The sequence below is a fragment of the Polypterus senegalus genome, chromosome 15 (assembly GCF_016835505.1).
Source record: "Polypterus senegalus isolate Bchr_013 chromosome 15, ASM1683550v1, whole genome shotgun sequence".
In the NCBI taxonomy this organism is placed as follows: domain Eukaryota; kingdom Metazoa; phylum Chordata; class Cladistia; order Polypteriformes; family Polypteridae; genus Polypterus; species Polypterus senegalus.
This window is the reverse complement of record NC_053168.1, coordinates 1,517,024-1,531,283: the sequence shown is the minus strand read 5'-3', so window position 1 is coordinate 1,531,283 and position 14,260 is coordinate 1,517,024. Positions and strand designations below refer to the sequence as shown.

The following is a 14,260-nucleotide window of genomic DNA, read 5'->3' as shown; positions in this document are numbered from 1 at the left end:
CAGCAGACACGAAATGAGCGCTCGCTTCCTGTCAGAGATCACAATATGGGGTGTCCTCCAAGAAGCTGCGATCCGTTGGCAAATTCTTTTCTGCCTGCCGTCACGATCCTCCTTCCAACATGTCAGTTTGGGGGCTGGCAGACCCCCCTGCTATCTTTAAAGCAAATCGAGGCACACAGGTGAGCCGCACGCAGGCCGCCGTGTCGCCCTTCCCTTCTGGCCGTGGGACTCGTCGTCAGATTCCAGTAAGAGCCTGGCCAATGGCCACATGGACAAACCGCATCGTCACGCCAAGCCCCTCACTGTGCGCTCAAACCAAGCACTCAAATCAACGGGATTAATGTTTTATTTTTTTTCTGAACAATTACAAACATCAAATAAAAAGGTCAACGAAATCAAAGTCGCCCGCGAACACCGTGGTGAGAATGAGGCGTCTTTATGGGCAAACGTGTTGACGGGGCCTGACGTCTCATTAACCAAGTTTCCCAGTCGGCGTTCAGTTCGTGGCCACTGGTGACAAAGCGTCACCTCATCTGGACAGGTGATGATGGCCACCGACATGGCCGACTCTGTCAAAGTGCCAGCGTTCGCTCAACTGTGGCCGCCTCGCATCGTTTGTTTTGCCGTACCTGCCTTCTCCGGCCCAACGGTGCGGATTTCACTTGGTCAGTCACCCTCTTTGGTGTCCACTCCTCCAAGGTGGTCGACGCCCCAGCCATTTCTTACTTAAACACACCCCTGAGTGACGCCACTCCATCGCTCGTTCATGTCTCCGCGTATCTCACACACACACACACACACACTCGGTCGTCCAGTTTCTGGCTGTCATACGAATGCTCAGGGCAGGTGACACCCGCGTTCCAGTTCAGTCCAGTTGAGAGTGCGTGAGTGTGGTGGTCCGATGCCCACCACAGCCAAGTGGTGGTCTGGAAAGGTCATGTGTTGTGTCAGGCCACTGGCCGGCCTCACGCACACATCTGGCTAATGGATCAGACGTCTTTTACACATTTTGTTGTTTTTACAAATGAATACATAAAGGCTGCAGCGTCTCGTCCATCCATACCTGTCTGCCAGTTCAGAAGCTGCCCAAACGTGCGAGGTGAGGTGTGGCACGCCAGAGCAACGCACTCCTTTGGATTCTGAGGTGCAAACCCAAGTCGCTCTTATCAGCGAAACCCCCCGACAGCCCGAGCACAGCCGAGTATCCTGGGGTCAGCCGCCGGACCTCCAGAACTTGTTCCCACCCCAGGCTCGCGCTTGGTCTTCATCATGGTGTTCAAGTACTGCGAGGTCCATTGGGTGACACACTTGTCACCTCCTGCAGTCTTAAGTTGCTCGGGACGGAGAGCCTCTCTCAGCTGTCGGGGGGGCTTGGCGCCTGAAGACCCGCTTCCTCTGCTTCTTCCCCTGCTGCCACCTCACGCCGTCAAAACCGAAAACTCGACAAGTGAGGCATAAAATGAGGAGTGCAGGCCGACAGGAAGGCTCCCTGGCACGCCGTCCCAGCCCACCCACATTCAGAACTGGTGCTGGTACACGTGGGAGGCTGGCGGCCCACCATCGATATGCTTCAGGTGACAAGCGTAGCACAGGAGGCGTCCGTGGAGTGGAAAACATCGGTGGCCTTCCTCGTCGTTGAGCTCCATGTTGCAGTCCTGAAAAGAAGACAAAGACACCTGAAATCAAACAAAGAAACGTCCTACATAACGGAGACCCACCCCACGTGCCCAGTTTGAAGAGAACGGGCCATTCAGCCCTCAAAATGACATCAAGTCGAGTTTAGAAAGGGAGAAAGGGACCCCCATCTCTACTTGCTAGTTTATTCCATGTGTTTGCTCTGTTAGAGTGGTCCGGATTTATCAAGAATTTACTGCCAATGAAGGGGATAACAAGAGAACAAACCTGGCAGACTTGACGAGCCAACGCACCGCCAGTGGAAATAAAAAGTGAAAATGGCAGGCTGTTACTGCGGTAAGGCAGGGAAGAAGATGGCAACCAGCGCAACGAGGGTAAAAACAAATCAGGAGCCGTTTGGGGGGCAAAAAAGAATCAAAAACGGGTTACGTGAGCAAGGACCCCTCACACGCCACAGTTACGGCCAGCAGAGTCCAACTCTGAGTTCAGGCCAACTAAAGATTTGATTTTCTGCTTATTGACATCCAGAACAAAAATAAAAACTAAGACGTCTCCAAAAGTTGTCTTTCAACCTCAGCATCTCGAGGACGCAACGTGACGAAGACGCGAGTTTAACTTCTAAAGAACGGGACTTGAAGGAGTAACAAAATGAGAGGCCGCACAATAATAATTACTGGCAAGTTTAAAATATTTAAGTGTTGAAAAAGGTTGAGATGTTTGGGACCTCCATATGACCTGCAAGTGCTAAACAGTAGGGAGTGTAACTCCCTGCAGCAGCCCCAGGTGGCACCACCGGACCCCAGCAGGGCTCCAGATTCCAGGTCCGGATGGGTACCGATATCCAGGACTGCTGCCATCTAAGTACACGGGCAAAGACAACAGGCAGAAATCAGAGATCTCCCCAGTCCTTCCACATTCTGGGTGTCCTGTCCAGGTATGGACCCCAAACCAGTTCCAGCTTCCTCTGGTCCTTCCATTATTTGATACCGGCTGGTTATGAGGGTTTCTTTCTGTCCAGCTGGGCAATTTCACATTTGTTCTGTCCTGGCTTCCCATCCAGGTAGTAAACCAACCCCATTCCTGGTCAGGATGCCTGTCCTTCTCCTACAATATAAACCGCGCACACACACACACACACACACACACGCTAGCTGTGCTTCCAACTACGATGGATTGAAATCTACAGTAAGTAATCAAGCTGACCTGAGCGTTAACATCTGCAGTGCACCATATAAGAAATGAACTTGTAATGCATGTGTCACCACAAACATTTGTAGTAATAGAAGACAATACATTTGTCATTTCAACAGATGGTACATCGGTTCAATTGCATTTGATACAGGACTCCCAGAAGTACCGTGTATACTCACGGGACTTGACTTTAACGTATAATTTCCGGTATTTTATAACGTTGGTCGTATAAGTCGAATGCGGAAAACTCAAACTATTGGTCTAAGAGATTACGATGTGCTAACGCCCACCCACCTGAGAGAGTAACCACGGGGCACACGGCCTTTTTCTTCTATGTATTGTGCCTACCTGACCACATGGTATTTAATACCCACACTATTCCGAAGAGACGTTTGCAGTGTTTTGTGTTTTTTGTATCCCACACCCTCATACACGTTTATCGTAAGAGCATCCTTTATCTACAATGGAGCTTTCGATAAGAAGTATGAAACTGGTAACAAAATTTGATGCGTCTGAGAAACTGGTGGGAGACTGGAGGAGGCAAGAAGATGTAAAACAAAAAAAATAAAATAAAATGAAGTGTCGTATTTTTGAACGGGCGTTTAAGTCGACTTTTTCCAACTTATATGTGAGTACATACGGTAGTTGTACTTTGGGATGCGCCATCTGTTGGATAAAAGAAACACAGCAAGCAGACAGACTGACAGACAGATACACAGACACTTGTACTTTTATTACGGTGGATTCACACACACACACAACAATGTCTAAATACAGGCAGCCAGTCATGGAGTCGGACGTACCCTGGCCCGTAAATCGCACACTCTGCCCGGCCTCGTTATTCACGACGTGCTCTTCACTGTGATTCACATCACAAGATTTGAAGCAAATCCTAACCTCCAGTTTTCTGCTCTGTGGTCTGATGGAGGGGTGGCACCAACTCAGAGGATGCCCACCGCCCAGATAAACTGATCAGGAAGGCCAGCGTCACACAGAGGGTCAGACCGGAGGATGGCACTAAAACTGGAGGCCCCCATGGCTAATGCTGCCCACTGCGTCCGCGACTGGCTGTTCTTTGGCTCGTTTCAGCACGCTGGGCTAGGGGGGTCTTCCCAGCATGTCTGCTTTTCTTGACGTTATTAAAGCCGGTGTTCGACTCTGGGCCGTGCACTTTAACCGCTTTGCACCCTTTTATTTTTTTTTTCCGTTGCTGCTGGAGCAAGAAGACGTTACCTTCCTCCATCAACCCACCTATCTGAGTGCCTAAGTGAACCTGGCAATGATGGGCTCCAGAACGTAGACACCATGTCTGCACATCACTGGGACAGCAAGAAGCCCACAGATGTGGAGATCTGCAGCCTTCCAGACCCCAGAGATCCTTTACCGTCATGGAGGAGGAGGAGGAGGAGACGATGGCGGCCGGGTTTCTTCACTTCTAACACGTGATCTCGTTTCACGATTGTGTCAAACTATCTTAACAGCACTCTGATTATTTCGGCTGCTGCTTGCTAACGATTCACGTAAAGTGGAACTGTCACACACAATGGGCTGAACCTGCCACCTTCTGCTGTCACCCACACACACCCAGGGGACGCCTTGACTACACAGCAGTTGTCTCCTTCTCACTTTGTACCCACAGAATGGAAGACAGACCACCAGAAGCCCTCTGATGTCACTTCCTCCTCTGTCTCAGAAGTCCCACCCCTTTTGCCTTGCCAGGTATTCAAGGAGGAAGAGGACTGGAGGTGGGCATTCAGCATCGAACCTGCGGCCGACGGAGGCAGAGCCCCAGCTTCTGAAGCGCCTGCTCCATAGGAGAACTTAACTTGGACCAAGAATGTCCAAACTCGATTTGTCACGTTGTTGTTTTGCGGCACTGTTTTTGTTTCCAACGTTAAATAGGGTGACCATGGTGGTCTCCAACCTTTCATTTTGTAAACCCAACAGAACAAAGTTAACGAAAAAGAAGAAATGAAGAGACTGAAGCTTAAGAATGGAAGGATATGAAAAAAACGAATGTCAGACATTGTGTTGTCTTTATGGCCGTGGAATACGAGAAGAAAACGTCGTCAGCCTAAATAAGGTGAACTCATGAATCGCATCTAACTGCTCTAAATGAACAAAGCAAAGGCGTTCACAAGTGACGCTGAAGAGCTGCTTCAATGACAGACACGTCCAACTCTGTCACCAGACGATGACTTCGATAACGAAGACGCACTAAATAATCCAAAAAGCACAACCGTCATGTGCGAGATGTGCAGCAAAAACCAGCCTGGTGATTCGTAGAGCCCTGTTGTTTTAGCAAAATGAGGTGTGAAGGACCCTAAAAAGAAGAGCAGGGGGCACTGAAAACCTGCAGTGCTACGGTGGGCTCCACACAACGTTCTCGTCCACTGTTCACTTTCAGCAACGCACGTTTGTGACTTGTTTGATATTTTTGGTGTGGCAGTGCAAGGCACATAGTGGCTGGCATCTCGGTGGGCAGGCCACCTCTCGGGGCCTTGTGTGTCCCCTCAGTATGCTGGATGGCAGCATCCCCCTGGTATGGCTCGTGTTTGGATACCCGCAGGGCCGCTGCCTTGTCGGAGGGGAGGGTCCACCTGACCTCAAGTGCTTCCTGTAATTGGTCCACCTTAAAGAGGTGAGGTGAGTCGGGAGAGGCAGTGGAGCAGAAGGAGGGGAGCTCAGGTGCCGTGGGCCTGTGAAACTCTACTTTAGTGTCAGAAGAATCGTTTATTTGAACCCGGCAGTGCTGTGGTGGGCTTGTGTCCGGCGTTTGGAGATTTGAGACGCCCCTTACAGGCTCACGTCTCTCCACACAGCATATTAACGAAGCCCCCAGCAGCCCCAGAACATTCAGTAGACGTCCCACACGACTCACCTCACAGTGGTAGCACTCCACGTGGAAGTCCTTGTCCATGGAGACGACACGGATGGTTTCATCTGACCCCTTTAGAAAACGAAAAGGAAAGGAAAGTTTAAAATTGAGAATATCTGGAGAAAAACAAATGCAGAGTTTGTAGGCAGAGTTCGTTCAGCCACTGAGCCTTTAAACGACATGGCGCCGTTCACCACACACACCGGCATAAACCAGACGAGCACAATGCAGCGTAATGAGATGACGTAAAGAACGGCGCCATGCGATACGAGAAAAGTGACAAGCAAACAACGTGAAGAAATCCCAAGTGCACGAAGGCGGCGAGGTCACACAGCGAGGCCCACGCCAGCACCGAGACCCCCTAGAAGCACAGCAAGGCAAAGGCGTGAATGAACAGACACACCACACAAACTCCTAACACATGCAGTTTAGAATTATTAAAAAACAAACACACAGCACTCAGGTGACGGTGACATTCTAAGATGGGGACAACGCCACTCACTGCACCGCTCAGCAGGGGCAAAGACTTCAGCGATCCTCCTCCCAACAAATGGACGCCATTTATTCTAAAGGAATCGAGACCGGACCCCCGACAGGATCCTTATGACCCCTTTCTAGCACCGTTGCTGTTAAGTGGGGGCAGCGGCCCCAACACTTTATTTTGTCCCATTAATACCGTTTTCACAAATCCCATATCAAATGGCACATATCCGTGACATATTCATTGCATTTGCCATTCCAACAGATGGCACGTCACAAACATTTATAGTAATAAAAGGCACTACAGCCTGCATGTCTCTGTTATATGCCATTTTGTATGGGATTCATAAAAGCAGCGATAATGTTTGTGATGCGCCATCTGTTAAAATGACAGATACACGGCATATTAAGTGGATTGGGGTGGTGAGCTTTGTAGATTGCCCTAATGTTGTAAAAATGTCTCAGTTATACACATACATTTGGTATGGGATTCGTAAAAGCAAAGTTAATGTTTTGTGATGTGCAATCTGTGTGAATGACAAATGCAACACATTTTATTAATACAGACGTTTGTGATGTGCCCTCTGTTGGAATGACAGAGACACAGCAACTGGACAGACACACAGACACAGATATCCGTTGACAAACGTCTGCGATGCACCATCTGTTGGAATGACAGACACTTGTGCTTTTCTTAAGGTGGATTACACTTATGTTATATTCTGAAGAACTTACATCAGAGGGTAGGATGGGTTGACCACACGCAGCACATTTTGGTGCAAGTACTCTGCAAAACAAAGAAAATATTCATGAAATGTAACGTTAAACGTTTTTAAATGATTGAACCTACTACTAATAAAAATAAGTTCAGCATTCCTGGATTCTCATTTTCTAAAACACTGCAGGACCCCCAGTTTATCGCCCAACTCTTTCCCGGTTCCAAGTTAAGGAGGCGACAGTCAGAAAGTGTGGACCGAGGCTGAAACTGAACTACCGTTGGGCTTTTCTTCTAAGCAGCAACTCCACGTTTGTCCAAAACTGGGCACGAGATACACAGAAACGACCAACGCGCCTGGCACAGCAGTGGTAGCTCCTCACGGACCTGAGCGCCTGTCCATCTGTTGCTACAACAAGAGGAGTGTTTTCTGTTGGAAAGAGCGATCCTCCACTTCCCAAAGGGCCCATTCAGTATGCGCTTGAAGAAGAGCAGACGTTTTTACAACTGCAGTGCAGGGCTGCCTCTCTCCGCTTGCTTTACGTTTGCTAACATTTTCCTGGCACAACCAACAATGGAAGGAGCTTCTCTGTAGTCTGTAACAAAAACCCACCAGGGCCACTCAGACCCTCCGGTCAGTGCGGTGCTAAATGTTGGCTATGTGACCGCAGTCCGACACTTCTGTTTGATTTAGAAAGTCTTATTCATTTACTCCAAAGCGGCCCACTGGTGTCCTGTGAATGAAGACGTCACGGTGACTTACTCCCCAAAACCAGGTCCTCTCCATTGAATCGTTTTCTAGACGACTTGAAATCTTCACTCCCTCCGATTCAAGTGGCACGTCACTGCCAGGACCGCTCATGAATCGTCTGCTGGGCACCTCTGGAAGTGTCCCCCATGTCACACGGCGGGTGCATTGTAGGCAGCAGTGAAGATTAAAGACCCTCGCAGTGCGTCTCTGCCTCTGGTGTACGTATTTCATAAGCTTTACACTCACATACAGTAGATAGCCACCTTATGAAATATTACTCTTTTATATACCGATGATTAATTATTGTTACTGTGTCACAAAGGCCACTTTTCTTTATTATTGTGTACTGCTTGCCTTTGACATGCAGGGGGAGCCTAATGGGCGGGGCCTCGAGTTATGATGCGTTACGCTTAAGCAATCCAAACGGAACGAAGATCACGGTAATCGTGGATAAACATGCGGACCAGTGAGGCCTGGCGCTCTTTTTGACTTATTGGTGAATGACCCGGACGACCCTGAGATCATTTCCAGCAAGAAGTTGGCAGCCTGTCACACGTCAGCTCGCAGCCTGGCACAAATGGAGTTGCTCATTGGCCATCGGGTCATTTCAAAGGGACTATGGCCACCTTGTTCCCTGGGCCTGTCTTCTCTGGATCTCTTCCACTGGGGGGCGCTGAAAGGAAAAGTGTACAAGAATAAGCCTCGTCCATGGGGACAATTACAGTGAAACACTGAACAGGAAATCACTGCCTTCACCCCCACAAGGCTTGCGGATGGATGCCTTTGCCAATCTGGAGCGCCGTGTCGATGTGTGTTTGTGAGAAGATGCCGACCGTTTCCGACACTGAATGCGATTGGATCGTTTACACATCTATTTCATTTCTATTGCTTTATTATAATTTGAGTAACGCATCATAGCTCATAGCCCCGCCCACGGGAAGCACCCTGTTGAAATACAGAGGTTGCAGGTTCTTGGACTCTACAAGTAGAAAGGCTGACCCAGTCATTTGCTTTCCAGAGACTCTTCTAGAAAAGGTAGATAGAGTGAAAGGCGCTATATAATAGATAGATAGATAGATACTTTATTAATCCAAAGGGGAAATTCACAGCAGCAGCATACTGATAAAAAAAAACAATATTAAATTAAAGAGGTATAACAATGAAGGTATAACAGACAGACAATAACTTTGTATAATGTTAAGGTGAGGCAGAACTCCCAGTGAGACCCTGATTGGTTTATTATGCCATAAAGTGTTACCCCAATCACGCTGGAGCACCGCAGCTGGTGGGGACCTTTGGAATGGCTGCCCCCTGTAGCCTCACACTACAGCGTCTGGAGAAGACCACAGCCGGAGCATCAAGGGCCCCTCAGATTGGGTCTTTCAACAGGATCTGGGCTGGTAACTCAGAAGTTTCCGGTTCGAGTCCTGGCAGTGACAGAAGGGGTGCTGCTCCACTGGGCCCTTAACCTGAAATTGCTCCACGGGGCTCTCGTTGTACAAACGGCTGACCATACGGCTCTGACCCCATAACGAGAAATGACAACTTCCTAATATGAGAAATAGTTAATATAGGATTAAAAAGATCAAAAAGCCTGGAGATTTGTATGCCCGCTGGAAGATTCTTTAACAAAAGGTCAGCGTGAATGGATTATTTGTGTCATGACTGGCATGTGCAGCTCTTGGTTTTGTGGCTGCTAAGGTGGCACTGTAAGTGGAATGGCCTTGCCATAGCGCCCATCCCAGCACTTGACTGGGTCCTCTCATGCCGCCGATGTCTCCTGCTTGGCACACACATATAGATAGAGGTGTGCACAGCTCAGCGTCTGGGGTACGGTCTGTGAAATCGGACGTTAGGCGAACCCCACGTTATTATACAGAGACAGCTCTGTGGGATACTGCCGTGTATCCGTCTCAACTAAATGCCGAGAGGAGATAACGCTACAACGCGCCAGAGACGCGCACGGCGCCAGACTGTTACACGTGAAACTTTATATTGAGGTAGAGAGAGTTCACATTAAAATAACGAGACAAAGGGCAGCACAGTAGCGGCAGTGCAGTCGCTTTGTATACAAGAGACACGAGAGACGCGTGCTACGTGCGGTGGGCCAGCTCGCCAGTCGACATTTCAGGACTCTTATCATAACCTTATGGGGCATCAGACACAAATACAGTCAAACGGATGTTACGCAGCCCCCAGTCGTACCATTCAGCGTTACTGGGACCATCGGCTTTACCAGCATCGCTGGGCATAAAGTGGAAAACAACCCTGTAGATGGTGGCACCAGGCAATGACAGGGCCCAATCCGCAAGCACCTACGTTCACACTGGGCCAATTGAAAGTCGCCTAAATTCACCAAATCAGAAAAATGTGATTACTCCGAAGAAAAAGCAGACAGGCCTGGGGAGGACATTAAAAGTACAAAGAGACAAACGGGCAGGCGTGGCTTTCAGACCCAAAATATGAACATGCAAGTTAAACAAAAGACATGGATGGACAGACAGGCAGACAGACAGACAGACACTTGCTGATCTCTCAGCACAGAACACGACATCACACGTGCAGGGTGCACAGCTGCTTTATATAGCGCCTTTCACAGACTCACAAGTGTAAATGTGTCCATCATAACAGCTCATGGCGGCGTACCGAAGACCCCCGGCACACCGTGGTGAGACGCACCAGCGGGCAGGACAGTGAGGGGCAGCAGCTGCGTAGTCTGACAGTGACATTAACAGAGGGGGCTTCACGGGTTCAGCCACACATAAGTAAGACACGGCGGTTTGGGGTCTGCACCCTCAGTAGGACACATGCAGACACCGACCAAATGTCCTCGAGTTCCTTACTCACTTGTGGTAATCTCGGACGCAGTAGATCTTGTTTTCAGTGTCCACCGTGAACGGCACGCCATCCAAGCACTCGTTGCAGATCACGCAGCGGAAGCAGCCTGGGTGGTAGGACTTTCCTAAGGCCTGCAGAATCTAAAATAACAAAGAAAGAAAACAGTCACACCACAGGTCACAGGGAACGGGCGCGCTACTCGGGTGGGCTCGGGCCTTATGACTGCTTCAATGACTCACCCGGGTGCCATTTTGGAATACAAACGGTGTGCACTTATGGAGCAACGGAATAATCAACAGGACGAGGAACAAGCAGAACATCCGCTGAATCCTTCTGGCACACGGAGAGACTACGGTGGCAGGGAGAAGTTTGTGAGCCCTTTGGAAAGTTCTGGCCTTCTGCTCTAACTGATCTGTTGAAGCAGGCTGACACAACAGGGACCCCCTGAGCCCCAATTTAGGCACTCGGAGACTTCAGGACAGACAGCAGAATGGCGATGAGCCCCCAGCAATGGGCACCTGTTACTTTAATTCCAGTTCTTATGACACAAGTCCTTATTCATCCTCTTCCATTGTTCTAGTCCACCGCTAATTCGTAGTTAAGGGGGTGTCAGACCCCACTCTGTTTCACGAGGACTATTCTTACCTGCTACTATAACTGACAGCTCACGCTCGCCCTCTAAGCCCGTCTTTCTTCGGCTCTCCTGCACGTCTAACCTTTGGCTTAATAAACTATTGGTGGTCTCAAACTCATACAGAATAAATAAAAATATGTAGGCCTCAGTCTTTCTAATCCTAACTCTTACATCTGAATGCTTAGTAAAACATTGTGTCGACTTTTCTCATGCGCTTACGATACTTTTCTAATACCTTCACTGTAGAGATTTCCAATTTTAGGAAAACACTTTTCTATAATCTTCATCTCAGCCACACAGGACTCTTAAACCAACAACACACACAATTCTAACCCTTCACGTCTTTATTGAACACACATATCAAACATTCAGAGCGTGCTGCGAAAAAGTAAGGGCACCCCTGGATTTAATAACTGGCCAAACTTCCATTGGTAGCAGTAACCCCGAACAAGACGAGGACTTGGGGGCCATTCTTTGGGAAGCTCAGCCACCTTCTTAGGATGTCTGCTGTGGGGGTTAAGGGCTGGCGGGATTTTCTATTTTTCAGGTTCTGCTGTAGTAGACGTACCCTGATGTTTAGGGGTCCTTGTCCTGATGCTTCACCCAACATCTAATGAGCTTCAGCAGGTGAACAGCCACCCTGACGTTACCCCATAAAACATATTGACACACTTAAAAATTCATTTTCTCTTCATCAATGGCAGGCTGTCCAGGCTCGATTCAGGATAAGAAAACTTTATTAATCCCGCGGGACATTGTCTCAGCAAAGCACCCCAAATCACGTGACTTCACCACCGGGACGAGAGCGTCACACGGACTGTAAAAACAGTGCTAAAAGCGTTAGGCCCGAGTTTCACTCAGCCAATGATATCGACGTGTCTTGTGTAAGACCCGAGGTTACTCAGGCTGTAAAGTGGCAACAGCGTTAGTGCCAAGCGTTACTCAGGCAACAGTATGGGCACGTCCTGCGTAAGCATCACCCTCATTATCTGGGCAACGGTGCAGACACGTCTTCTCAGAAGAAACGCCTCTCCTCAGTCCAAAAATGACACTCGTGTCACTGACAACATGCTGTTCACATTATTATTATGCTTTCTACACTTCTGACTTTGTACTTTTAGTGTTTTGCAAGTTTCACAGTAGAATGATGAGATTTACTGCGGTGAGCTGGCGCCCTGCCCGGGGTTTGTCTCCTGCCTTGCACCCTGTGTTGGCAAGGATTGGCTCCAGCAGACCCCCGTGACCCTGTAATTAGGATATAGTGGGTTGGATAATGGATGGATGGATGAGGAGATTTAATAAAAATGTAATTTTTCAAGCCAAAAAATGCAACACTTTTTTTTGAGAAAAACTGTAATGCTAAGGAGGTTAATAATAATAATAATTCTTTACATTTATGTGGTGCTTTTCTAAGAGCTTTACATAGTGAGTGTGGAGCCACTTCGGCCACCACCTGGGTGCTGTGACAGCAGCCATTTTTGAGCCTGGGACGCTCAGCACTCGAGCTGTTAGGTGGTGAAGGGGCGAGGGAGGCAGACAGTCAGGTGGCCATTCTCCCCAATGGCGCTGTGGTGTTTAGCAAACTTCAGGCAAGCAGTGATGGCTTCCTCCTTGGTGACCCACCATGGATCAAGCAGACGCTCAGAAGTGATCCCTTCCAGCTTTTGTGGGTTTCTTTCTGACCTCACCAAGCGTTCTGTGTTGAGCTTTCCAAGTTGTCTTCTCGCCAGAGTGTTAAGTCTCCTCCATTTATTCACAGCCTGTCTGAACTCCCTGAAGTGACTCGGTGTCCCTCCATGGCTTTATGCACATCAACATCTCTTATCGTTGATCCTTTGAGGCCTCGTTTTGCTTCTCTTTCATTGGTCAAAGTAGCTGTAAGCCACACCTCCAATCTCGTCTCATTGGCCAGATTCCAGTTGCCTTTGTTGAAGTCATCAGCCTTTGGGGTTGGCAGACGTTTTCCAGCCTACGCCCGAGTGTCTGAATGACGTATTCAATACGTACGAGAACAGTGCGATGATTGGAGCGTTACTAGTTAGTTAAAACTTGTTGTAACTTAGATGAAGATCTCACCGTCTTTTAAGACCCGCTTACACATAAGTGCAGTGATTGCCACAGGGGTCACGACCATTTTTCTTGCCGCTGTTATTTCGCATTGCCTCCTTTATGGTAGACACCATCTCAAGGTACTTGACTCTTACTGAATGAATTTGACAAACAGCTCAAAACTCAGCTCCTCACGATGGGAGCGCAGTAAGCACATCACATCACAGCTCAGCTCGCGTACGGAGGTGCAGACGCTCAACGCGGACTCCTGCCACTCAGCTACGGATTCGTCAAAGTCTGTGCTCAGAGTTGTAAAAGGACTTGGAATCCGTGTGCTGTTTTAGCCAATCAGCATCCTGCAATTCGATTTAATGAACGGGTCATACACTGAATGTATGAGGACTTGCTGGGCTACAAACAAGGCCACCGTGAATGTCTGCCCAAAGATTTAATGGCGACGATGACGTTGTGTTCAGGGAGCCTCGGCCATCACCTTCAGCTGCTTTGTACTCGTCCTTCCTGCTTTTGTGTGTCCCTCCCTCGCTCCCTGTAGTTTATTTTAGTAGCAAAGGTGACATTTCACCTCCTTTGTACTTCCTTGAGTGCTTTTCTAGGTGTGGAAGTCAGCCTTATGATGCCCTAAAGTGAAGGGACAAGGACACAAACGGACTGACAGGTGGGACACATTTGGGGGAAATGACAAACCTCAAACTTGTGCTTCATCTTTCAGTTCTTCACTCGCAGACCCAACAACTTACTTACCATGTCCATTATCAGGTGTCCACAGACGTTGCATTTGTCGGCAGACTGCTGAAATCCGGAATACTGAAGGCAAACAAAGAAAAGAAAGAAAAGCGTCAACTTAAATAGAAGATTAAAAGACACACACACACACACACACACACGTCTCAAAGCCAAGGATCAGCGCCCCCTGCAGTTTTTACACACTCCGTAGTTTCTTTTTGCTGTTTTCCCTCATCAGGCAGCACTCAACATCCCAGAATGACAAAGGAGTGTAAACATCTTTCCACATTTATTCCAAATTAAACAAAAGCTGAGCTGTCCCATTGACACACATATCGAGACCCC

At 48.5% G+C, this 14,260-nt stretch overlaps 1 protein-coding gene across 1 annotated transcript in view; it reads right to left on the bottom strand.

The window, feature by feature from the left end:
• Positions 1-328: 328 nt before the first annotated feature.
• Positions 329-14,260, bottom strand: part of LOC120516079 (Wilms tumor protein 1-interacting protein) — an 87,095-nt gene continuing 73,163 nt past the window's right edge. The window contains exons 4-8 of the mRNA XM_039737536.1: positions 13,934-13,996; positions 10,498-10,628; positions 6,920-6,971; positions 5,708-5,776; positions 329-1,655 (exon numbers count right to left, since the gene is read on the bottom strand). Coding sequence (XP_039593470.1) covers positions 1,518-1,655; positions 5,708-5,776; positions 6,920-6,971; positions 10,498-10,628; positions 13,934-13,996 — 453 coding nt within the window. The 3' untranslated portion in view covers positions 329-1,517. The remainder of the gene's footprint in view (positions 1,656-5,707; positions 5,777-6,919; positions 6,972-10,497; positions 10,629-13,933; positions 13,997-14,260) is intronic.